Source organism: Pan paniscus, chromosome 10, assembly GCF_029289425.2.
Source record: "Pan paniscus chromosome 10, NHGRI_mPanPan1-v2.0_pri, whole genome shotgun sequence".
Lineage (NCBI taxonomy): Eukaryota > Metazoa > Chordata > Mammalia > Primates > Hominidae > Pan > Pan paniscus.
In genome coordinates, this window is record NC_073259.2 from 29,888,837 (window position 1) to 29,916,484 (window position 27,648).

Consider the following 27,648-nt stretch of genomic DNA (forward strand, 5'->3'; position numbering starts at 1 on the left):
AAAACAAACAAAACAAAAGATAGGGCCAAATATATAAAGGTCTGAGAAATATGTTAAGACCTAAAAGAATGGTTGGACAGGTTAGGCTGTCAGTGGTTGTTATCCATTCACTAAACTCAATATTCTTCACATCATAGTTTTATGTGTATGTGGTCTGGCCTTCTCATGAAACAAGGTTATTCACTAATGTCTTTTAAAATAAAAAGAAGTGTGGTCAATTATGGATTATTTTTATAATTAATTTCACATCTAGAAATCCATCTCTTCCTTGGCTTACAAAAAATGACTTTATACACAGTAATTATTTCATAATAATTATGGCAATACATACTAGGCATAGAAGGAACATATCTCAAAATAATAAGAGCCATCTATGACAAACCAATAGCCAACATCATTCTGAATGGGCAATTCCCCTTAAGAACTGAGACAAGACAAGGATGCCCACTCTTACCACTCCTACTCAACATAGTACTAGAAGTCTCAGCCAGAGCAATCAGGTAAGACAAAAATAAAAGGCATTCAAATAGGAAAACAGGTAGTCAAATTATCTCTCTTCACTGACAATATGATTCTAAACCTAGAAAACCCTAAAGATTTTGCCAAAAGACTCCTAGACCTGATAAATAATTTCAGCCAAATCTCAGGACACAAAATAAATGTAGAACAATCAGTAGCATTTCTATACACGGACAAAGCTGAGACTTTATCAAGAACGCAATCCCATTTATCATAGCCACACACAGACACAAAAATACCTAGGAATACACTTAACTGAGGAGTTGAAAGATGACTACAAGAACTAACACTGCTGAAAGAAATCATAAATGACACAACAAATGGAAAAGCATTCCATGCGCATGGGTTGGAAGAATCAATATCATTAAAATATCCATACTGCGCAGAGCGATCTACAGAATCAATGTTATTCTTATCAAATTATCAGTTATTTTTCACAGAATTAGAAAAAACTATTCTAAATTCATATGGAACAAAAACAGAGCCTGAATAGCCAAGGCAATCTTAAGCAAAAAGAACAAAGCTGAAGGCATCATATTACCTGACTTCAAACTATACTGCAGAGCTACGGTAACCAAAACAGCATGGTACTGGTACAAAAACAGATACACAGACTGATGGAACAGAATAGAGACTCCTAAAATAAAGCCATACATCTACAACCAACATATCTTTGACAAAGTTGACAAAAATAAACAATGGGGGAAAGGATACCCTATTCGATAAATGGTGCTGGGAAAACTAGCTAACCACATGCAGAATAAAACTAGACCCCTACCTCTTACCATATACAAAAATTAACTCAAGATGAATTAAAGACTTAAATGTAAGACCTCAAACTACAAAAATTCTAGAAGAAAATATAGGACATACTCTTCTATACATTGTGTTAGGCAAATAATTCATGATGAATACCCCAAAATCAAATGCAACAAAATAAAAAATAGACAAAGGAGACTTAATTAAACTAAAGAGCTTTGGCACAGCAAAAAGAACTCTCAACAGAATAAACAGACAACCTATAGAATGGGAGAAATTATTTGTAAACTATGCATTTGACAAAGGACTAACATCCAGAATCTATAAGGAACTTAAACAATCAAAAAGAAAAAAACAAACATTCCCATTAAAAAGTGAGCAAAGGACATGAATACACTCTCCTCAAAAGAAGACTATGCGCCGGGTGTGGTGGCTCACGCTTGTAATCCTAGCACTTTGGGAGGCCGAGGCGGGTGGATCACGAGGTCAGGAGATCGAGACCATCCTTGCTAACATGGTGAAACCCCGTCTCTACTAAAAAATACAAAAAATTAGCCGGGTGTGGTGGCACGTGCCTGTAGTCTCAGCTACTCAGGAGGCTGAGGCAGGAGAATAGCGTGAACCCGGGAGGTGGAGCTTGCAGTGAGCTGAGATTGCACCACTGCACTCCAGCCTGGGCAACAGAGCGAGACTCCATCTCAAAAAAAAAAAAAAAAAAAGACTACGCAAGCTGCCAACAAACATGAAAAAACCACTAATCATCAAAGAGATGCAAATCAAAACTGCAATGAGATACCATCTCACGCCAGTCAGAATGGCTATAAAAAAATAAAAAAAAGTAACAGATGCTGGTGAGGTTGTGGAGAAAAGGAAATAATTATACACTATTGGTGGGAATGCAAATTAGTTCAGCCCCTATGAAAAGCAGCTTGGAGTTCTCAAATAACTAAAAATAGAACTATCATTTGACCCAGCAATCCCATTGCTGGGTATATAACCAAAGAAAAATAAATCATCCTACCTAAAAAGACATGCGCTTGTATGTTTATCCCAGCAGTATTCACGATAGCAAACACATAGAATCAATCTAGGTTCCCATCAATGGCAGACTGGATAACAAAAATGTGGTACATATACACTGTAGAATACTATGCAGCCATAAAAAAGAATGAAATCATATCCTTTGCAGCAACATGGATGCAGCTGGAGACCTTTATCCTAAGTGAACTAATGCAGAAACAAAAAACCAAATACTGTTATGTTCTCACTTATAAATGAGAGCTAAATCTTGCGTTCACAACTTTTCCATCTGTGCTGTGGAGCCCATCATATTGTCTCACCAATCCCAGAAATCAATTCTTGTAATTATCCCACTTATTTAATGCATCAAAGATGGACACAAAGATGGAAACAACAGACACTGAGGACTCCAAAAGTAGGGAGGGAGGGAGACAAGGGCTGAACACTTCTTATTCGGTACCACGTTCACTATCTGGGTGATAGGATCAATAAAAGTCCAAACCTCAGCACTACACAATATACCCTTTTAACTAAACCTTCACACATACCCTCTGAATCTAAAATAAAAATGGAAATTAAAAAAAAATTGTGACAATACATAAATGTGTATACATTATACTAGTAAAACATATCAAGTGTCTGGCCCAAATCTGCAACACTGGAAAAAAAAGTTTAATGTTACATTACTGCCAAAATGTTATTTTTAATTTTCTTTCATTTATTTATTTAGAGACAGGGTCTCACTCTGTCGCCCAGGCTGGAGTGCCGTGGTGCAATCACAGTTCACAGCAGCCTCAATCTCCCGGGATCAGGTGATCCTACCACCTCAGCCTCCTGAGTAGCTGGGACTATGGGAGCATACCACCACCCCTGGCTAATGTTTGTATTTTTTTGTAGAGACAGGGTCTCACTGTTGCTCAGGCTAGTCTTGGAACTCCTAGGCTCAAGCTATCCTCCTCCCTCAGCCTCCCAAAGTGCTGGGATTACAGGCGTGAGCCACCGCGCCTGGCCCAAAATGTTGTTTTTTAAATGGTAAAAGGAATCAGTTCACTTTAGGGTAAGACTGATGTTTGTTTTAGATCTGGTAATGATTCTAATACTCCACAGAGCTATGTATTTTTTTTCAGTTGTATGGGAGGAAAGTGCTGACAAGTATGCAGAGTGAAATAAACAGTGTGCTGAAATAAAGTCTAGAAAGCAGTACATTTTTAATGATGGGCCAAAGACTGAATACCATTTATACTGTGTATATAAGATATTTAAACATAAATATCTTAAACATAAAATTATGCAAACTTTTATAAGGCTGCATTCTTTTTAAAAACCAGGTAGCTTAAAATATCAGAAATGATTGTTAAATCAATTTTTATTAGCATAAACCACTAACAATAAGATGAACCAAGACAGAAATCATTTTTTAAATGCTTCTCTGATTTTAGATCGGGAAACCACTTACATCACTTCTTTATTCCTACGAGGCCCTTCAAAGGGTCTAAATGGCAGTGATCCAGTAGCTGCATGGTAAAATGTTACCCCAATGCTCCAAAGATCAACTGTTGCTCCATATTTCTTCTGATGATCTTTTCTTAGCACTGCTCTCTCATACATATCAGGGTGCTAAGATTAAAAAAAAAAGAAAAAAATCATGAACCTGTGACCCATTTCATTATACAAACAAATGGATACTCAATAATGCTTAGAAATTCTATTTTGTTTTCCTAATAACTTCACTTTCCCAATCTGAAAAGACTATTTCACATCTTCCCCTCCCTCCTCAAACCTCCACCACCACCTCCTTTGATCCTCAATTTTGATGACCCTGCTTCATAATTTAATGTGGAAATGGAAGGAATCAGACCAGCACTCCCTTATGCCCTTTACCAAATACAACCTACCTGAATCTGTGTCCGTTTTATTTTTTTCTCTTTTTTTTGAGATGGGGTGGAGTGCAGTGGCTTGATCTCGGCTCACTGCAACCTCTGCTTCCCGGGTTCGAGCGATTCTCCTGCATCAGCCTCCTGAGTAGCTGGGACTACAAGTGCTTGCCATGATGCCTAGCTAATTTTTGTATTTTTAGTAGAGACAGGGTTTCACCATGTTGGCCAGGCTGGTCTTGAACTCCTGATCTCAAGTGATCCTTGAGGACCTTAAGAGCCTTGGCCTTTCAAAGTACTGGGATTACAGGCATGAGCCACTGCACCTGGCCAATCTGTGTCCATTTTCCAGGCCTACTTTCCAGTCACAATGGAACTGCGCCTATACATGGCCAACTTTTCCATCTGTGCTGTAGAGCCTATCATATCATCTTGCCAATTCCAGAAATCAATTCTTGTAATTATCCCACTTATTTAATGCAGCAATGTTTCCCTCTGTTCTGATTCATTACTTTCTGCTTACAAACATGCTTTAATATCTCCCATTTTAAAAGATCTCTAAATTGACCACAAAACTCCTTTCAACAATTACCCAATTCTCTGCTTCCCACCACAGCAAAACTTCTCAGTACAGCTGTCCATGCTTATTATAACTGCCTTACTCCCTCATCTCCCATTCAGACCTAATGTATTTATCATATGTATGCTTTAACTTCCAAAACTACCTTGGGCCCTGAGCTTCAGATTCATATATCCTACTGTTCTCTCGATATCTAAAAGGCAGCTCAAACTTAACATATCCAAAATTGACTCTTGGTCTTCCCACTTAAACTTGTTTCCTCCTAAACTTTAAGTAAACAATACCACCACATATCTAGCTGCTCACACCCGAAACCTATCAGGCAGCCTTAATTTCTTTGCCTTATCCCTCAAATGCAATCTGTCAGGGTAAGCGCATTTAATTTAATGAAATTAAATTCTCTAGAATCAATTCAGAGGACTAACTTGACTGGGTTCACTGGGGATCTACTGACATTAAAAACACGTCCTTACACATAGGACATATTACACCAAGCTTGTCCAACCTGCAGCCTGTGGGCCACATGTAGCCCAGGACAGCTTTGAATGTGGCCCAACACAAATTCATAAACTTTCTTAAAACATTGAGGTTTTTTGTGATTTTTTAAAATAGCTCATCAGCTATCATTATTTTATGTGTGGCCCAAGATAATCTATCATATTTTATATGTGGCCCAAGACAATTCTTCCAGTGTAGCCCAGGGAAGCCAAAAGATTGGACACTCTGCACTATACCATAGTCACTGAGAACAGATGGAGCTTCTAAGAAATTGTTTAGGAGCTCACAGAACCTAACAGATATTCTGATGGACATTTTGTTCTGCAGAGAATAACCAGTGGTCACACACAGCATGGCCTCCTGCCATCTGCCTTCATGAAAGTTATACACTGGCAACTTGAAGATTTTTGGAAGATAAATCTTGAAAAGTGTACGTATGGACCAAAGTAGAGTTACCACCTAAATGATCCCAAACCAAAACAATTCCTTATGACATTGTAGGATTTAGCTATGGCCCAGGGAACTGGGAACCAGTGTAGGAAATGCTGCTGGGAGGGGCTTCTAAATGATGCAATCTGTGACTCTCACTCCCAAAGGATCACAATCTCTGATTTCTGAGGGTCGGGGTGGTGGGGGGTGCTGGAGATGGGGGTGGGAAAAAGACTCTTTTGAGAAATACATTTTAATGAGAAATCAGAATGCAGACAAGTATAAGACCTGGGTATTGACGTGAGTGTCCAAACATATGCCTACTAGATATATGGGATCTCAGTGGCTTTGCTGGTTCTGTAGCACAGCACATAAAGTGATTATTGTCCAAAGAAGTGATTGCCAAACCTTTGACCTAGCAGCTGGTACTTAGTGTGTAAATAGTGTCATGCCAAAAGTACCTGGATATGTCTGATGCCTTCTGGAATATAAAGCCTCCTGGGAAGAGGGGACACAGTGATTCCAGAAGGAGACAAAGACGGACCTCCTCACACGGTGCAATAATATACTGCCTAATTGGTACAGCTGGAAGCTATTCCCTGGGAGTGATTAACTTGGGGTGGCTTGACACATGCTGGTCTGACACATTTGTGCCCACTGGCTCTGTCCCGATGTGTTACTGGCTTGGTGTTACTGGGCCTGGGCTATTGCATCTGGAAGAAGAGCATAAGGATAAAGCTACTCCAAGGTTTTCAGGATTATATTACTGAGATGATATCCATCATATTAAAAACAGTAGAAGAGACAGGGTGTGGTGGCTCACATCCTGTAATCCCAGCACTTTGGGAGGCCAAGGTGGGTGGATCGCTTGAGGTCAGGAGTTTGAGACTAGCCTGGCCAACATGGTGAAACCTCATCTCTACTAAAAATACAAAAATTAGCTGGGTGTAGTGGCACACACCTGTAATCCCAGCTACTTGGGAAGCTGAGGCAGGAGAATTGCTTGAATCCAGGAGGTGGAGGTTGCAGTGAGCTAGGATGGCACCACTACACTCCAGCCTGGGCAACAGAGTGAGACTCTGTCTCAAAAGTATACATATATATATATAGACACAAAAATATTAGCCAGGTGTGGTGGTGTGCACCTGTAACCCCAGCTATCTAGGAGGCTGGCACATAAGAATCACCTGAACCTGGGAGGTGGAGCTTGAGTGAGCTGAGATTATGCCACTGCACTCCAGCCTGGGCAACAGATTGAGACTCTGTCACAATAACAACAACAAAAACAAAAAACAGTAGAAGAATGTTTTCTTTGGACTTTAACATACAAAAGAGAGAGAATTTAACATCTGGGTTGTAGTTCCTGGGTGCTTCAAAATGAGGGAAGTTTCCAGTTAAATGTAGAATATAGCTAGGCTGCTGAGCCTTAGACTATTATTTATCTCATTCTGGTGCACTGTATTTGAATATTTCCCATTCTGAAATAGGAAATAAATAGAATGGAGTTAAATTTCAGCCTAGAGTACAGCACAGACTTGGAATTAATTTATTTAATGTTTTGCTCTTCCTGTTAAAAGTCTTAGAGGCAAAAGCTAAACTGTGTTCCCAGGAGGTTACATGAAAGATTAATAGTTGGTATTGGGGGAGCAACCTCATGAAGGCTGGTACAGGACTGCTGTTTGCTTGTTACAGTGATTATCATGATTGGAAAAGGTGGAGACCAGACACTGAAGGACATACTGCAGTATATGTGACAGTTCTGAAAAATGATCCTCCTATATATAGCCTGAATGACTTTGGAATATTCTGCCAGATACTTGTGCAAGTGAGAAACCTATTTCGAACTCCATTTTATATATAACAAAGTATTTTTGCACAGCTTTTCCAAGAATGTAACTATATTTAAATTTACTTTGTTTAGTTAGAAACTTTACCAAAAATTGTTCACTACTTTGGAAAATCATGTCAATAACAATACTACCATTTGTGATGTGATTCACTAATACAACATGAGTTATCACTGCACTTGTATTCAAAGTAGTATTACATATAGCTGCAAGCATATATCACTACTTAATTTGTTTGCTCATGAAGCTGTTTCTAAATTTTTACATATTAAATATCTATTATTTTATTATAAAATATGTTCCTTTACATTATTAAGATATGCTATTTTAATTAGGTGTGCAGGTTTATAATATTATCTAGGAATTTCATTTCAAGATACTGAAGGGAACACTACAAAATATTTATTATAAAAAGGGGGTATTGGTCTGACAGGGTTTAAACTACTAGCCTGTCTGATCTGGCTAGCCCCCTGATCACTTCTTCAATTCTAAGTCCTTCCACTTGCCTCTTTACTCACTAAATTCCAGTAAAACTGCCATCTTTTCTGTTTCTCCAACTCCTGAGGTCATTCTTGTCTCCAGGCCTTTACAGCTGCTATTTTCTCTGGGCCTGATGGAACCAGACTGAAGCCCAAGAACATTCTTAGAGCAGTAAACCTTGGCAAGCAGTGCCCTCCTGGGAACGGTAGTGTCCTGAGCATTCATCTACTGTGGCTTTGGCTATGACAGGTGTGGGCTCCAGAGACAAGGAGCTGGGCCTGGTGAACTAGCTTTTAGAAATAGGCTGTTCTTACAGAAAGTGGGGTTGGGGAAAAAAAAAAGTACTGGGTGAGAGAAAGAGAAAGAGAGAAATTGAATTTTTGAACAAGTTATCTAATCATTGAATTTGAAGGACACGGGCTTGAGCTTGCTACTGGAAAGGAGGCAGTCTGGAAGAACATGGCCTTGAGCTATTTATTGGAGGCTCACTGCTCTAAGAGAAAAGACAAGGGGAATGTCTGAACTGGGGAAAGTGAAGGAATCAGGAAGTTGCCTTGTACCAAAGCTCTGGTGTGAATTCAGCAGTGTTGCTTCTAGAAGCAGAAAGCATGGTCTAGCCAAATATAACTGAGAAGACCACCAACAGAGAAATGAGAATGAAGATGTGTGTTGACTCAGTCACATGTTGAGGCCCAGGAAGAGACAAAAGGATAATAGCAAAAGCACAAATGTCATGTAGGACGGAGAAAGGAGCAGGAAGGGGGTGATTTCTTCTTGTCTAATTCTGCTTGGTGTTCTCGGCAGGCTAAGATGAAAGTCCCTGGTTTTGTGGAGCTTACATTCACGTGGAGAATTCAGGATATGAAGCCTGATTCCACTCGCCAGAAACGTCTGAGTCCTGCCTCTGTTCCAGCCAAGAGTCTCAGGAAGCTTGAAGGTGAATTCATTACAACTGTACTTCCCTCTGCTATCTAGGTTCTATGACACATTCTCCAGATCCACAATGACAGGGAGTTCACTGTCACAAAGCAGCTCATACATCACAACTCAGACAGCCAGAGGACCCCATAGGCATCCTGGGCCCTCAACAACACAGGTTGTAGGGGAGAGGAGGCTAGACTGATGCAGTAGGGTTCAGACTGATGTAGTAGGCTAGACTGATGCAGTAGGTTCTCAGCAAGCAGAGATGGAGGGAACTGCCGAGGAGTATGAGGACTGGTGGTTGAGTTTCTTTTCTGCAGGGTGAGGTCGCTTTCACAGGGCCAGGGAACGGCCACAGAACAGCAGTCAGAACGGTGTGCCTGGCTTGCTTCTTTTTATCATTTCAGTGTCAGTTCATTTAGTCCTCAAAGGAGGCTTTCCCAGGCTATCTTTCTCCTGCTAGTCACTCTTTATCTTATTACCTTAATTTATTGTCTTTGCTAAACTTTAATGATCTGAATTTACTTTACTTACTTGTTAATTGTCTTTTTTCCCTACCAGAATGTGGGCTCCATAAGAGCAGGAATACTGTGTATCTAGTTCACCATAGAAGTCTGAGCACCTAGAACAGTATCTGGTATATAGTAGGCACTTCATAAATATTTGTGCAATGAATGAATAAAATCCATTTTTAGGTACTTTTTTTTTTTTTTTTCTGAGACGGAGTCTCGCTCTGTCACCCAGGCTGGAGTGCAGTGGCACGATCTCGGCTCACTGAAACCTCCACCTCCCAGGTTCAGACAATTCTGCCTCAACCTCCCAAAGTAGCTGAGATTACAGGCACACGCCACCACACCCAGCTAATTTTTGTATTTTTAGTAGAGATGGGGTTTCACCATGTTGCTCAGGCTGGTCTCAAACTCCTGAACTTGTGATCTGCCCACCTCGGCCTCCCAAAGTGCCGGGATTACAGGCATGAGCCACCATGCCTGGGCCAGGTACCTTTTTTTAAAAAATTAAGAGACAGAGTCTTGCTTTATAGCCCAGGCCAGACTGCAGTGGTGCAATCATAGCTCACTGTTGCCTCAAATTCCTGGGCTCAAGGGATCCTTCTGCCTCAGCCTCCTGAGTAGCTGGGTGTACAGATGTGAGCCACCATGCCTGGCTAATTTTGTAATTTTTTGCAGAGATGGGGTCTTGTCATTGTGCCCAGACTGGTCTTGAACTCCTGGGCTCAAGCAATCCTCAGCCTCCCAAAGTGTTGGAATTAAAGGCATGAGCCACTGTGTCTGACCCATTCTTAGGTACTCTTATCTAAAAGATCATCACATATATCTACAGATCAATTTGAGGTTACCAATTGTTAGGATAACAATTTAAGACATTTAGTTCATGCCAGACTTAGAATAATCTGAATAAAGCTACAGGGTGTGGTAGATATCTTTCATCTTATAAAATTACAACAGCACAATCCAAATGCAAAAAAGCCATTGATTCTATGACTTTTAAGACAAAACCCAGAGCCATGAATAATCAGTGAGCTATATATATTAAACTTCCTGATTACATGTTAAAAGTATTTACTTTTAAGTATATTTTCTTAAGTATTTCAAGTATTTACTGACTTTACAAAAACACACCTACATAAACTTTTTGAACTACAGAGCTTTTCTAGCTTTCTAAAATTTCAAGTTAGATCTCAGGGGCATTTTGTGTGTGTGTGTTTCTAACAATGGTCCTTTTCGTCATTCAATAACCAACTCCCCCAAATAGAATTATCTGTTTCATAAATATAATGAATATATAAAAAACAGTATTATAACAAGCTTGTAATATATTGACTGCTCATCAAAAAACAGACCCTTTTAATTTAGATCCATAGCATCAGTAAAACTAAAGAATTTAAGGGTGCTACAAAACTTCCAAGAATTTTTAACAGAAAAATAACAGCACCCTTGGAAGCGAGTACCTAATTCCCATGTTGCACATATTCATTAGAATAGAAAATTTAATTTTTGTCATAAAAATGACATTTTATAGTGAATTGGCTGACCAATTACCCAATTATAATTACAATATATCAAGCTTCTTTAAATGAAAATATTAGTGATACATGACTTACCAAATATTCTTCTGTGCCATACAGAGAAACAAACTGCTCATCATCTTCTAATTCTCTAGCTGCACCAAAATCTGTGAGTTTGTACACAGACTGTCCATCTTCCCCTATAACACGCATGATATTTCCTGGCTTGATATCACGGTGCACTATACCATTCTCTCGTAGATGATTCATTCCACCCACTTCAACAATATAAAACAAAAGAAGTCCTAATGTAGATATTTACGTGTATGTGTGCATGTCTCAAATTCATTGATATAGTCACCCAAACTTAATATAAATTTTTCCATAATTTGGCTCAAAGTAATTTTACTCAAAGAATAGATAATAAATATATATATAAAAGATCTTATGTTTTAGTTATAAGAAGTTTTAGAATGATAAAAATTAATGTGGTCTAAGGAAGAATCCAGTGTCTCTTAAGTACTACCAGGAAAATGTAACAAAACAGTCTTAAGCATATGATTTCTTGAATTACTTTGGTTATATATATGTGGGTGATCTATTTAAACATAAAAATAATAAAGATTCCCAAAAAAGATATCAATCTTTCACCAGAGTTTTACATTTCTTTATCTTGGGAAAAAAAATTCCCTAAAAGTAATCTGGACTCAATATGTAAAACAGCAAAAAAGAAACAGAAAAACAGCAAAGTGTCAAACTTGTTTCCATAAAAATGTATTCTCATATGCTTGGCACTATTCCAAAAAGCCCATTTTTTCTTCTTTTTTCTTAAGGGCAAAGTTGTCTACTTTGCTGAAATTAAGCTATTTTGTCTAACTGACAGTGTCACTCAGTGATAACTTTATACATTTGCTTGAGGGCTGATAGATGAATGTTCAAATTCAAAATATGTAAAAGGTTTAGGGGTATCAATGTATAATTATTAAAACTCAGGACTACCAATACACTTAGGAAGACATCATATCTATAATTTCTATTTGATTAAACAGGCTGTAGCATACTAGTAATATTGTTTCTCTCTCATTGTATCCTCACCTAAATAATCACTCTGCTTCCAGTGACAAGTTGAAGAATTCCCACCAACCTTTTACCTTCTTTATCACTTGACTTTTTCCCATTCCTCAAATATTTGATTCATTTCTCTTAAGATGTTATTTCCTTTGATTGCAGTATTTTTTTTTAAATACTGCACTGAGGTTCACTGAGATATAATTCACACATAACATTCATCTTTTTAAAGTGTACAATTCAGTCATTTTTAGTATGGTCACAGAGTTATACAACCATCACCACTGATTTCAGAATACTTTTGTCACACCAAAAAGACAACTCATACCCAACTCCATCTTCTCCTGATCCCCCAGAAGCCACTAATCTGTTTTCTGTCTCTATGGATTTGCCTATTCTTGATATTTCATATAAATGGAATCATATAATATTGCAGCCTTTGTGTCTGGCTTCTTTCACTTAGCATAATGTTTTCAAGTTCATCCATGTTGTAGCATATATAACTACTTCATATCTTTTTGTAAACAAACAATATTCCATTGTATAGACACACCACATTTTTGTTTATCTATTCATCAGTTGATGGACATTTGGGCTGTTTTCATCTTTTTTTTTTTTTTGCTATTATGAATAATGCTGCTAAGTACACTGGAGTACAAGTTTTTATATGGATATAAAACTTTATCTTAATTAATTAGTTAATTAGTTAATTCTTTGGGGTATATACGTAGCAGTGGAACTGCTGGGTCATTTGGTCAAAAGTTAAGTAATTCTATATTTAACTTTTTGAGGAACTCCTAGACTGTTTTCTAGAATGGCTGTATCATTTTATAATCCCACCAGCAATGTATCAGGGTTCCAATTCTCCATATTCTTGCCAACACTTGTTTTTTTTTTTTTTTTTTTTTGAGATAGTCTTGCTTTGTTGCCCAGGCTGAAGTGCAGTGGCACAATCAAGGCTCACAGCAGCCTCAATCTCCTGGGCTCAAGTGATCCTCCCACCAGAGCCTCCTGAGTAGCTGGGACTACAAGTGCATGCCACCATGCTTGGCTATTTTTTATTTTATTTTTTGTAGAGACAGGGGCTCACTGTGTTGCTCAGGCTGATCTTGAACTCCTGGACTCAAGCAATCTGCCGGCCTCCACTTCCCAAAGTGCTGGGATTACAGGCGTGAGCCACCATGGTTGGCCCTGTTTGTCTTTTTGATATTAGTCATTTTCATTGGTATAAAGTGGTATTTCATTGTGGTTTTGATGAGCATTTCCCTAATAACCAATGATGTCGGTTATTAGTTAATTAATGTTGAGCTTTTTTTTATGTACTTGTTAGCCACTTGTGTATCTTCTTTGGAGAAATGTCTATGTGAATCCTTTGCCCATTTTTAAATTGGGTTATTTGGCTTTTTATTGTTGAGTTGTCTGGATAAAAATTCCTTGTCAGGTGTATGATTTACAAACATTTTTTTTTCATTCTATGGGCTGTCTTTTCACTTACCTGATGTCCTTTGAGGCACAAAAATGTTTAATGCTGATGAAGTCCAATTTATGTATTTCTGGTATTTGTGCTTTTGGTGTCATATCTAATGAAGCATTGCATAAAGGTCTTCAGTTTTGAATGGAAGATATTTTTTAAAAATTCTGTTATTAAATTTTATATACAAATGATATCATATAAATAAACAAACATACCCACATCTCGCAAAACAATTAAGAATTCAGATTCTGGTAGTCCATAGGCATTAGAAGGTTCTTCTAAAACAGTGTATAAACTCCCACATGGACAAAATTCCATAACAAGTACTTTATGTCTTGTTGTTGTCTGAAAAAAAAAAATCATTGATTGGGAATCAACATAAAAAATAAATTTTGATTATATGCCAGTACTTATCTGATTTCATTTAAATGCAGGATTTGCTACAATGATGAAGGCACTTTGCTTCACCTGAGATTCAGTATCTGTTGACCATACACATATAAGAATTAATATCTTCCGGCCAGGTGTGGTGGCTCACACCTGTAAACCCAGCACTTTGGGAGGCTGAGGTGGGCGGATCACGAGGTCAAGAGATTGAGACTATCCTGGCCAACATGCTGAAACCCGGTCTCTACTAAAAATACAAAAATTAGCTGAGTGTGATGGCACATGCCTCTAGTCCCAGCTACTCAGGAGACTGAGGCAGGAGAATCACTTGAACCTGGGAGGCAGAAGTTGCAGTGAGCCGAGATGGCACTACTGCAGTCCAGCCTGGTGACAGAGCGAGACTCCATCTCAAAAAAAAAAAAAAAAAAAAAAAAAAAACTAACATTTTCCAAATTCCTATTAGGTGAAGAAGTTGGATTTGTTTTTGAAGACAAACCACAGTAAAAAGTAGCTAAATCTGAACTACAAAATCATTGGTACAATGTTACAATGGTTTTGTTAAAATTATCTTAAATTCTTTTCCTTTTTTTTTTTTTTTTTGAGACAGAGTCTTGCTCTGTCACCCAGACTGGAGTGCAATGGTACGATCTTGGCTCACTGCAACCTCCACCTCCAAGGTTCAAGTGATTCTCCTGCCTCAGCTCCCAAGTAGCTGGGATTACAGGCATGCTCCACCATGCCTGGCTAATTTTTCTATTATTTTGTAGAGACGGGGTCTCACTATGTTGCCCAGGCTAGTCTCGAACTTCTGGGCTCAAGCAATCTGCCTGCCTCAACCTTCCAAAGTGCTGGGATTGCAAGCATGAGCTACCACACCTAGTCACTTGAATTTCTTTCTTTCCTTCTTTTTTTTCTTGAGACAAAGTCTCGCTTTGTCACCCAGGCTGGAGTGCAGTGGCGCGATCTCGGCTCACCGGAAGCTCCGCCTCCCGGGTTCACGCCACTCTCCATTCTCCTGCCTCAGCCTCCTGAATAGATGGGACTACAGACGAGTGCCACCACACCCGGCTAATTTTTTTGTATTTTTAGTAGAGACGGGGTTTCACCATGTTAGCCAGGATGGTCTCGATCTCCTGACCTCGTGATCCGCCCGCCTCAGCCTCCCAAAGTGCTGGGATTACAGGCGTGAGTCACCACACCAGTGTTGAATTTCTTATGTATAACAGTACATTTAGTACAACAGCTTTTCTAACCTCTTAAAATGAAATTTTTCTTGTGATGACTACTGTTACTTCAAGGAATGGAGTCCTATCCTTAAAAATAAATGGGTAGCAGAACAGCTGAGTGGTCCCTCTTGTAGCAAAGCTCCAGTCTGCTCATTTGCATCTGAGATGCTGATTTGTTTTAAACCTTAATTTTAATGTACCATTGATTATAATGCTTCATCAATTTAATAACAGCATTACGGGGAAAAAGAAATACCATCAAATTACATATACACAATGATTATAAGATGCATGAGAATTTCAGAATCTGAAAATCTGAATGAGTCTTAAAATCTAATATTCATCTCCAACTTTTTATCCTTTGTTTCTTTTCTAATTTTTTTCTACATATCTCCAAAAGACTTTTATAAAATATTTTAAATTACTCTCTGGCAGTCATTTCAAAAAAGAGAGAGAAATAATTGTAACAGAAAAAAAAATTGTTGCTTTTAAATGATAATGTATGTTGATTGTTGAAAATTTGGGAAGTATACATAATTCCATTACCTGGAGATAATGAATTAATATTTTGGCATATTTTCTTTCAGTCTTTTTTCTATGGATGAAATAATGTCATAGATACATAATGCTGTTTGCATATTACACTGTATATATTAAGATCATACTACATATATATTTTTAATCCTGATTCTTCTCACATAACATCATATATAAGGTATTCCAAGAAGATTAAAATTTTGGTAAATATCTCTTTTCATTACCACTTAACTATTGTGTGGTAAAAAATTAATTTTACCCAAAGAGAAGTCAGGCTTTGCCCTTGGCTACTGGAAAGTGATCTCTGGCCCCTAAAATGTCCTATCTGAAAGAACAAGACTTCTGTCTTTGTTCCTCTGGGGGCTTTGGCCACTGGAGAGTCCAACAGCATGATTTAGGATGGGGGCTTAATGGAGACTAAAGGAATTACCCCAAACCTCTGGAAGGAGCTGGGGACTAAAGGTCAGCAATACAGGCAATAAGTGATCCAGCCTCAGTAAAAACCCTGGACACCAAAGGCTTGGGTGAGCTTCCCTGACTGGCAATAATTCATGCATACTGTCATACATCAATGCTGAGAGAGTAATGTGTCCCTCAGGACAAAGAAGCTTCAAGATTGGAACCCTCCCACATTCCACGCTTTGTGTCTCTCCCTCTGGCTGGTTCTAATTTCTATCTTTTTGCTACAATAAAACTGTAATTATAAGTATAGCACTCTCCTCAGTTTTGTGAGTCATTCTACATTCCAGCAAATTACCAAATCTGAGTGTCATGGGCAACCCCCACATTTGTAGCCGGCTGGGATGATGTGAGGGTAGTCTTGTGGGAACTGTTCTCTCTGTGCAGTTTGCCAAACTCCTTTGCAATTGGTATCAGAAGTCCTGAGCAGACTTGGCAGTGTGGAAGGCTATGCTCTTAATCTTGAGTTTGGCTAATTCCAGGTAACTATCTGCCACACATTCTAATTTATTCAACTTATTTAACCATTCTTTATTATAAACAGGATGCCAATTAACATCTTCATGCATAAAATTATATTTCTGATTACTTCCTAAGAAATAATCACTAAAAATAAAATCACTCGGATAAAGAGTATAAACTACATTTTTCCCAAAGATTTTATTGATTGCTCATGTTTAAAGGGATTAAAATAATTTCTATTTCCATTATTTCTAGATTACTTTTCCTAATGACATTCTTAATTCCACTATTTCCCCTTAAAAAAATCAATTCTTTTATAATTGGACTTCATCTTAAACTGTAGGACTCTTGAAATTTTTATTCACAAAATATAAAATTTTTATTTTTTTAAAGTTCGATTTTTTCTTTTTATAATTATTAGATTTAACTTGTTACCTTTCTTTTTCTAGTAATAATACTGGTAACCATATTCAATACCCTTTTATTTCCTTCTTTCTTTTTTTTTTTTGAGACAGGGTCTCACTCCATCACCCATGCTAGAGTACAGTGGCACAATATGGTTCACCATAGCCTTGACCTCTCAGGCTCAGGTGATCCTCCCACTTCAGCCTCCTGAGTAGCTGGAACTACAGGCGTACACCTCCATGCATGGCAAATTTTTGTATTTTTTACAGAGACAGGGTTTTGCCATGTTGCCCAGGCTGTTCTTGAATTCCTGAGCTCAAATGATCCTTTCTTTTTTTTTTTTTTTGAGATGGAGTCTCCCTCTGTTGCCAGGCTGGAGTGCAGCGGTGCGATCTCAGCTCACTGCGACCTCTGCCTCCTGGGTTCAAGCAATTCTCCTGTCTCAGCCTCCCAAGTAGGTGGAACTACAGGTGCGCACCACCACCCTCAGTTAATTTTTGTATTTTTAGTAGAGACGGGGTTTCACCACATTGGCCAGGCTGGTCTCAATCTCTTGACCTCGTGACCTACCTGCCTCGGTCTCCCAAAGTGCTGGGATTATAGGTGTGAGCCACTGCACCCAGCCGCAGCCGGCTGCCCCCTTTTATTTCTTACACTACTGTTTCTGATTCCATTTTTATGATATTTTATTTCTATTGTTCTATCTATTCAAGAATCCTTTAGGATAAAGTATTTGGTTGTACAAACCCTAATTTTCAACAGTTTTTTAAAAAATCCATTTTTTAATATTAGGTTCTATCTCTTGACTCATAACTACAATAAATATAAGATTAAAGTTTTACTACTTACCTCCTCTTCAATAGCAAATAATTTGACAATATTTTTGTGATTGAGTTTTTTCAACACTTCAAATTCTCTCATTTGAACATCCACTGGACGAAGGAAGCTTATGTTATTAAATACTTTGATAGCAAATAAATCACCAGTTTTCTTTAAAAAAAAGAGAGAAATGTTTTATTTATTCATAATATTGTAAAAGAGATTAAAAGGTAGCATTAGAACTCGCTATTGCAACTTATTTTCTTACAGAACATCATGCATCTTTTAGGCACAGGGAATCTGTATGAGGACTCTTGACTTTTCTAAAAAGTTAAAATGAATCAATTAACTGCTCAACATTTCTTTCAAATTACACCTTTTGGAATTCAGAAATGGATATTTTCTTTCATATTATAAATAAACCTTTCATGAGGATACAGTGGGGGCAAAAATAGTCACACATCAGAAGATAAAAGCCATAACAGTATCAAAAGCAAAATCATCTTTTAAAGACGAAATAGAAAGTGAAACTCATAAGGGCTTCTCCAAGGCCTAATAATTTTAAACTAATCAAAGCAGGAGAGAGAGACTGAACACTATATTCCACCTATGAGATTTTTATTAAGAATATCAAAGTAATACAGTTAACTTTTCAGAATTATTTTGTAGCTAGGACAATGTAGGGGAGGGGAGTGGGGAAAGCAGGAGTTGCAGAGCGAGGCTAAAGTAGACTTCCTGGTTGGTTTCTGCCCCTGCTGCCCTGGGTTACTTTCTGCAACTCTACCTAGATGACCAGGGCAGGCTGTTCCTTCACAGACCCTCTCTAGAGGAGTAAAGGCATTTATTTCTTCTTCTCTACTGATGTACCACAGCATCCCACTCTCACTCCTTCATGACCTAGATCACACACAAAATTACAAAGCACAGCTGTAGTTGGGAGGGAATCTTAGAGGTTCAAAACACATGCTTACATTTCAGGTAAACATCATATTCATATGTTCTTCTTATTAACCTTCCTTTAAGATTGTCTTTCAGACCCTCTCACTTCCTTCCAATCACTCTAATGAGCAAGCCTCTCCCTCGTGGCCAGTCCAGATCTTGAGTTTAGCCTTACGTTTTCCCCCATTTATCCAAGGTTGAACTTCCCTAGAGCAAGCAGGAAAATCCTTTTCTCTTTGAGCTTGGGGTTCAAGCACATTTCATGGCTAAAGACATTTCATGGCTCTCTGTCAGGACCTCTGTACTGTTCCTGCTTTGGAGCCCTCTTTATACTTTCCTCAGATTCACCACTTAGAGCCATCACCCTCCTCTCTCACTCCAGAATCGCATGATCCTTTTCTTAAGGCCATTTAACTGCTTCATAATCCTATGTGATTCCCCTCACCCTGGTCATGCAAAATACACAAATTGATATATATTCTTTCTAGAGGAAAATGAAAGATCAAAGAGCCAATGACCATTTTCACACATATGAAAAGAGAAGAATTTAAGTACAGTTCAGTTTCACTGTTTTTCCCTCAGTTCAGCAAGGGCTAAGACACTGCCAAATCTATGCATCAACCAACAGAGTGATTTTTCTTAAGCTGAGACAGGCCTCAAACTCAGTCTAAAACCAGGAGAATCCTAACAGAGGAGCAAGCAGGGAAAATAATACAATTTTGCAATATACCCACTGACCTCATGGTCATTATTTTCCAAACTTGTGTAGACTACATCATGCCTGTGAGATTATCGGGATCCAGGTGGAAACGTACTATTTTCCCTTTATTCACCTACACAGTCATCTATTATTCACTAAGTCAAAGTGTATACAAATAATAGAGATCCACATATATATATATATGTATGTATATATATCCATATGTGCAGATCAACACATCCTTCAAGTCTCTTCCCTTCAACTTCACCATGGTAATCACACACATATACACACACCCACACTCATACATTAGTAACTAAAAGCAATTTAATAAAAAACAGATTAAGTAGGTAATATACTTTGAATAACAAGTAATAAATGTAAGAATTTGGTCATTCTAAGAAATAATATAAAAGGGCTAATATCATGGTAAAAATCCTTTAAATAATTAAAGGGAAGCAGGATTTTTTGTAGGATATAGTCCTGAACAGTTGAAACTGCCATCATTAAGAACAAACATGGTTTCTCAAAGCACATCCCTAGGAAAACTGTTGGGGACTAAATACTAGACTGGGCCTTGGCAATCTTTTTCGTGTGTGTGTCTGTGTGTCTGTGTGTGTGTGTGTGTGTTTAGTAGAGACAGGGTTTTGTCATGTTGCCCAGGGCCTTGGCAATCTTTTTCGTGTGTGTGTGTGTGTGTGTGTGTGTGTGTGTGTGTGTGTGTGTGTGTGTTTAGTAGAGACAGGGTTTTGTCATGTTGCCCAGGCTGGTCTCAAAACTCCTGGACACAAGCAACCTACCTGCCTTGGCCTCCGAAAGTGCTGGGATTACAGGCGTGAGCCACCACGCTCAACTTCACAATCTTTTAATTAATTCTTATACTTCTGAAATTCTCATTTTAGATTTCCACACTATAATGGGTAAAGTACATATTTGTTTCCTTTGGAGAACTTTAGGTTGTCTTGGGGTAGTCTAATCAGTCCTCATTCATTCACTTATTCTTTCATTCAGCAAACATTTACAGAGTGCATACTATGTGTAGTCACTTACATGAAGGACACTGAGTATCTAAGTAAGGAAAGAGGAGCAGGATATGTGACGTATCTTCTAGTGCCAGGCCCTTTCAATATGTCTCATCCAGTCTCTATCACTATTGACTATCTCTCATCCCATCAGCTTCCACTTTACTTCCTTTCTAATCAATCTTGCTACTAAACTCGAAACTGTGTCCAGTTAATGTGCAGTATAGCTAACCGCACATTAGCTATAGTAATATTCACTAGGTCTGCCATAGTGCCTGACACATACCAAGTGATTATTAAAAGTTTGTTAATTTGGACTACAGGAAGATAAGATGATCAGACGTGTTCTCGATGCTAAATTCTGAGGCACTAGTCATTTTCTCCTTGGCATAAAACAAAAGCAATTTCTAGGACGGAGTACCCAGGATTGATCACAAGTAATCTGAATAAGAATCCAGAGCTTGTGGATAATTCTAGATACAGGGGGAGGAAAGCTAAAAGTTGTCTGTATGGTACTTCTGATTCATTCTCTATGAGCCATAAAGGGTGTTTATAGTCAATATTCTCTCCCCAGAGGAAACAGCCCCTCCCCCATGTACGCTTATCTCATCGTCACTGACAGAACTGACTGGTAGTCTCAAGAATACAGGAAAAGAGGAAGCAATTCCTCTCTACCAAAACGTCTAGGGCCCTATTTCTGAAAATAAGGATTTAGGAAGCTCCAAACATCATTTAGTTCGAAACAAATTCATAGCACTGAAAAATTAGTTATTATTTGTATTGTAAATGAACTTTGTACTCCATTTTTCCAGCTTCTTTCTCAGAATAGACTCCATTTTTCCAGCTTTTTCCCAGAATAGGAAGTTTAATTATCTTCAATTTCTTAATTTTAAATTATTTTAACTATTTTTAATTTCATCCTCCACATTGAATCTAACACAAAATCCTTTTTTTTTTTTTTTTTTAATTGAGTCTCGCTCTGTCACCCAGGCTGGAGTGCGGTGGTGCTATCTTGGCTCACTGCAGCCTCCGCCTCCTGGGCTCACACCATTCTCCTGCCTCAGCCTCCCGAGTAGCTGGGACTACAGGCGCCCGCCACCATGCCTGGCTAATTTTTTTTGTATTTTTAGTAGAGATGGGGTTTCACCGTGTTAGCCAGGATGGTCTCGATCTCCTGACCTCGTGATCCGCCCGCCTCGGCCTCCCAAAGTGCTGGGATTACAGGCATAAGCCACCGCGCCCGGCCCCTTTTTGGTTCTTGAAGTGCCTCTGGGAATAATCTTTTTATTTTATTCCCACTTCCACTACCAGGTTCTGATTACCTTATACCAAAATATGGTCTTTTCAACCTGGGCTCCTTGTTGAGAATCTCATTTTACTCCAATCTACTTTGTAGGATGCTGTTTTAGTGGGGGCACTTACCCTTACCAGAGCCTATCAGAAACACCTGTGAGTTCCTCTCCCACTACACATCTGCCTCCCTACCAACCAAAATGCCACATCAAATGCTACCTCAACTCATTACACTGAACTTCTGTCAGTGAAATCACTCTCTACCATTGGGGAGCTGGGCTGGGGAAAGCATCAAAAGGCACAACACTAATCTTTCCCAGTCCATTTTCAACCAATCTGTTTTCCTCTACTCACTAACACTTAACCTGTGCCACCACTGGGTAGATATGTTCACTGCCTGACACAGCTATGCCTTAAATGACCACAAAAATCATTAAAACAATTTCTTTAGACAAAGGGATCAAAATCACCAAGTCACACACTTTAGTGTCAACATGCATCTTAGAACAAAATACATACAGTGATAAAAGGTCTTCAAAGTTTTCTCTGTACCAACCTTATGTCTTCCACGAAAGACATTTGCAGTAGCTCCTTGGCCTAAAATATCAGATAAAAGCCACAGATGATTAGAAGTGCTCTGCATCTTGGCTGGATCAGGCAATCCTCTTGTTATACTAAGAGAAAAAAAAATTTGCAACTATGTTTTAAGGGAGTAACACAGCTAAGAAACAAATGTTAGCTGTTTTTAGTCTCAAGTAAGATCACCCATTATCTGTTACTGACATGAAGTGTACAAACAGTTCAATATAAATATCTTAAGTTTCAAAGTATTTTCAAGTCATAAGTTGCTAATTGATATGGTATGAACAAATCAAAATATGAACCATTATGATTCAAGTTAGATTTTCCTCTGGAGAGACGGATCTGAATGTTCAGTTCTAGCCAATGTAGATTTTTACTTTCAACTTTTTAATCAATATCACTTTCTGTGCTTAACTCTTTGGTGTTACCTTGTCTGTTTTCATTCGTCTAAAATTCTGCAGGGATGACTAAAATTTGACATAATGGTATAAATGGATTATTAAGAGTAACTTTAAGTTGAAGATTAAAGCAAGATGCCATTTTCCCCATGACCTTCATTTTGTTTACATTTTTTCCCTGTAAGTTAGTATACACTACACATACTATAATAAAATACAATAATATGACCAAAAAAATCTAAGTTTCAGCTGGGAGCAGTGGCTCATGCCTGTAATCTCAGCGCTTTGGGAGGCCGAGGCAGGCAGATCACCTGAAGCCAGGAGTTTGAGACCACCTTGGCTAACATGGCAAAACCCCGTCTCCACAAAAAATACAAAAATTAGCCGGGTATGGTGGCAGATGCCTGTATCCCAGCTACTCGGGAGGCTGCAACAGGCGAATAACTTCAACCCGGAAGCAGAGGCTGCAGTGAGCCGAAATCGTGCCACCCCATTCCAGCCTGGGTGACAGAGCAAGACTCCATCGCAAAAAAAAAAAAAGAAAAAAAAAATTTGGCCGGGCGCGGTGGCTCACGCCTGTAATCCCAGCACTTTGGGAGGCCGAGGCGGGCGGATCACGAGGTCAGGAGATTGAGACCATCCTGGATAACATGGTGAAACCCCGTCTCTACTAAAAATACAAAAAAATTAGCTGGGCATGGTGGCGGGCGCCTGTAGTCCCAGCTACTCGGGAGGCGGAGGCAGAAGAATTGCTTGAAACCGGGAGGCAGAGGTTGCAGTGAGCTGAGATCGCGCCACTGCACTCCAGCCAGGGTGACAGAGCGAGACTCCATCTCAAAAAGAAACAAAAACAAACAAAAACAACACCTATTTCTCTTCTAATTTTGTCTTTGTTGATGAGAGTGATACTGTTACCTCCTTCAAATGTTTTGAAAGATTAATTTATGACATAATTTAAGGTGTTTTAAAATAAAGAAAAGTAACAATGTAAAATATAACAAATATAGAAAAAATTACTTTGTTTCCTTCAGAGCAGAGAAACACTAATGAAAACAAATGTTGTCATTGCATAATATTCCCATAAGCTAAAATTTTATCTACACAATCTACACAGAACCTGACAAACATAAAGGAAAGGTGCAAAAATTATTATTCCTGAAAAGTTACGAACTCTTCTGAAATTAATTTAAGGATAGTTTCTCCAACCTCCAAGTATAAATATATAAACGTACCAAGTGGCCTGTATTATCAAGTCTTTAATACTGAAAAGCTATGGATCTATCAAGGCATACAAAGTATCCAAGCTCCACATTGGACTAAAATTGATGTATGCTAACATAACATAAACACTAGTCCCACCATGCCCCCTTAAACCTGCTGTACTGTCATTAAAACATGGATTTTAATATCCCTCCACAGTAAGTTAAAGCAAAAAGTAGTATGCTAGACTAGGTATTCTGTGATGAATTAATGACCACCAATATCCCCAAGTTGGGTTAGGAAAATGCAGAATGGTCAGGGGTCTCAATTTTACCAATCACTGATATAGTAGGATATTTTTATATAATTTTACTACCCATCTAATTTAGATAAACTTTATATACGACTATAGGAAATAAGCAATAAAAATAAGATTCCCTTTTCACAAATCAGGAATACACATTTGTCAGTCATTACATTTCACTCACGATACAATAACACACGTCTCAACTATCTAACGAAAAACCTTCCCTAACCAATGTAACTGTAAATGGCAAATAGTACCATTAGGTACCTATATGTATGTACCTTCAGGATAATAAGAAAAATATTTATCAGCTAAGATATCTGTTCTCTATGCAAATACAAAACTATGGTTTCTATTTAACAGTAACCACAATAGTGGTCAGGGGAAATGTCTTTTGAAATTATCTTCCAATAACTCCACAATAACATGCTAAAACATGACTCAGCACACCCACAACGTGCTTGCCATATAAATCTTCCCAAATTTTTGACAATCATATAAGCAGGCACTCAACAACTATGTTGCTGATGATGCCGTCTTCAGCCTACTTCCTTATACCGTCCAAAACGAAAGTTACTATTTGTTGAGGGATGAAAACAGGTTTGACGACATGGCCTATGGACAAAGTTCCAGGATTTCTAAACTCTATCCCTGTGTGATTCATACACTGGGGGTTTCAGAGTGGAAAAGACCAGTCTTTGGTTATACATTTGGCAATTACTTGGGAGTTGTTTTGAGGCCACCTACTAAGAATACTTGGGATAGAGATTACAAATTAAACCCATAAGCCAGGTAGACGAGGAGCAAGGAAATGTCTGGGAATTCGTATTTCATCGGCATATATTTAAAACATCTTATGCTTCTAGTTTCCGGTGTGAGTCAACCTCTGCGGACTGAACATCACTAAAACTCTAAGGAAACGTCTCTTTTTAATCCTCTGAAAAATCAATACATTTAAAAACTGCCCGTTGTGTCGACGCTCGGAAAGAGGGTAGAAAACAGCGAATCTAACTCCAAGGGAAAGAGGTGCCCCTGCCTCCCCAGGCAGCCAGGGCCCAGGCCCGGTAACGGAGTTGTCCTCTTTATGCCCAAAGCCGCCGGACGGGATGCAGGTCGAGGACCGGCCGCGCGGCGCGGAGCGGGGATGCAGGGAACAGGGCCCGCGCGACCATTCCACCGGCTACGGCCACCCCTGACACACACCCCAGAGGCAGTGTCCACGCAGCCGGGGTCCTGGATGGCTTGGCCTCGGGTCGTCCGGGGCTTCTCGGTGCGCCCGCCCCCGCCCCCGCTCTGACTCAGCATCCCAGCCTCCCACAGGGGGCGGGAGCGCTCCCCGCCGGGCGGCGCAGGCCTGACCGACCGCGCCCCGCGCCGCCTTGGCCCCTCAGCCCGCGGCCGTCTCACTTACCCAGCCGGGTCTCCGCCGCGCCACCGCCGGCGGGCTCCCGCGGCCTCCTCGAGACCCAGGACACTTCCGGCTTCGCAAGCCCTGGCCGGGGCCCACGTGACCGACGGCCGGCGCGCCGGTGCGGGTGCGCGTGCGCACGCCTATGGCCCGTCTGGTAGCCACCACAGCCGCGGCGGCAACTGCCGAGTCGGCTTCCGCGGCCACGGTAATGAGGGGGATGTCTGGAGACACCCCGTCCACTGTTGCCCTCGCCCTTTACTCTAAAGGGGAAGTGAGGAGCCCTGAGCAGCGAACACAGTAATTGGGATTCCCGCAACTGCAAATCCCGCCCCTACCCCGAGCGCTGGCCGACAGTAGGGCGGACCGACGCTGAGCAAGGGATTACATCCCAAGATTTACAGGTGTGCAGAACGTGGGACACGTGGGGGGCAGGCACAGACGGCCGGCAGAGCTGGGAGGGATGGATTCTATGTTTTAAGGGCCCACTTTGGCTGCAGTGGAGCCAGATTATCGTCTCGCAGTAATTCAGACTTTACATTTTTTTTTCATTTTCCCATCACCCAGAAAGACGTTAAATTCTTAATGTAAAAATGTTCATTTAATTCCCTCTCGCTATTTTGGAAAACGGCCGTATTGGAGTATCTAACTCTAAACTTAAGAATTTAAGAACTAAAACTTAAATACTAAAATTAGGTCCTGCAATATTCGTGCAGTCAAAATCTCAAGCCGCTATTCCCAATAAGGAATAGCTTTCTGAAGGGGTCCCTTCTGCCCACGGACAGCAAAACAGGCCTTTCTCAACATGAGGGAGCAGAGACCGCTGCTAATCTAGGGCTAAATTTCTGAGTGGAGGGGAAGAAGATGGTGTTTCCCAGAGTAGCAGCAGCAAACACGAATGAATGGGAAGTCATGCGGAGTGGCTCAGAGGCTTTTGAATGTAACAGACCTAGGGTTGCTGTCTCGGCTGCCAATTACTGACTTAAAAGCTAGTCTCTTACCTCTCTAAGCCTCAGTTTTATCAAATGCACAATGGAGATAACAAAAGTCCACTCTAATGAGTTCTTACAAAGCAAGTTACTTTATTAGCATTTTAAACAATGTATAAGTGATGGAATCATTCTAACAACACATCTATTCACTGCTTACAATTCCAACTAATTTCAGTTCTTTGATATCTAATGACAAGAGCGAAGACCTGTTAAAGTTCCTTCCACCAGTAAAACTCACAGCTCAAAGTTGTGGGAGTGATTAACTGAGCCACAGGCCTTCATTCACATGTTTACCACATTAAAATACCACACAGTGTTTTCTTATAAGGTCAACCACCTGGGAAGCAATTAACATTAGCATTAAGATTTAAACTGTTAGGCACAGGGCTAAATCAGGCATTATATAAAACCTTGTGGTTCCCTAGTCAAGTCAAACAAATCCCCAAATATTTCAGCTTGTAACAGTTTTGTCCTTCCTCTTTTGAGACAATTATTTGGGTACTTGCTTTTGGAAATAAGGTAATTCATGATGGAAGCTTCCTAGCCGTGATGGTGCTCTAGGCAACTTCAGAGAATGAAGATAGAAGTTATGCATGATTATATAACATGAAGAGTTTAATTTTTATTACACACTCAATTTCCATGCCCTGATTTCTCTTAGCTCTATAAACACATGTAAATCTTCTGCAGAGCTTTAAAGAGCTCTGAAAGGGAAAACACCTTTCCATATATGGAATTGATAGCATAGTAAGGCCGTGTGCAGTGGCTTATACCTGTAATCCCAACATTGTGAGGCCAGTGGGAGGATTGCTTGAGGCCGGGAGTTTGAGACCAGACTGGGTAACATAGCGAGACCCTGTCTCTACCAAAAAAAAAAAAGTAGCTGGGTGTGGTGGTGCACACCTGTAATCACAGCTAGTCCGGATGCTGAGGCAGGAGGATTGGTAGAGTATGGGAGAAGTTACAGTGAGCTATGATGTCACCACTGCACTCCAGCCTGGGTGATAGACTGACCTC

The 27,648-nt window shown here is 39.6% G+C and overlaps 1 protein-coding gene across 1 annotated transcript in view; it reads right to left on the reverse strand.

The window, feature by feature from the left end:
- The window catches only part of TBK1 (TANK binding kinase 1), a 50,636-nt gene extending 23,923 nt beyond the window's left edge, over positions 1–26,713 (reverse strand). Inside the window, exons 1-6 of the mRNA XM_034935515.2 lie at positions 25,643–26,713; positions 22,301–22,418; positions 17,821–17,961; positions 13,711–13,840; positions 11,050–11,231; positions 3,755–3,915 (exon numbers count right to left, since the gene is read on the reverse strand). Of these exons, the coding sequence (XP_034791406.2) occupies positions 3,755–3,915; positions 11,050–11,231; positions 13,711–13,840; positions 17,821–17,961; positions 22,301–22,387 (701 nt within the window). The 5' untranslated portion in view covers positions 22,388–22,418; positions 25,643–26,713. The remainder of the gene's footprint in view (positions 1–3,754; positions 3,916–11,049; positions 11,232–13,710; positions 13,841–17,820; positions 17,962–22,300; positions 22,419–25,642) is intronic.
- Positions 26,714–27,648: the final 935 nt, after the last annotated feature.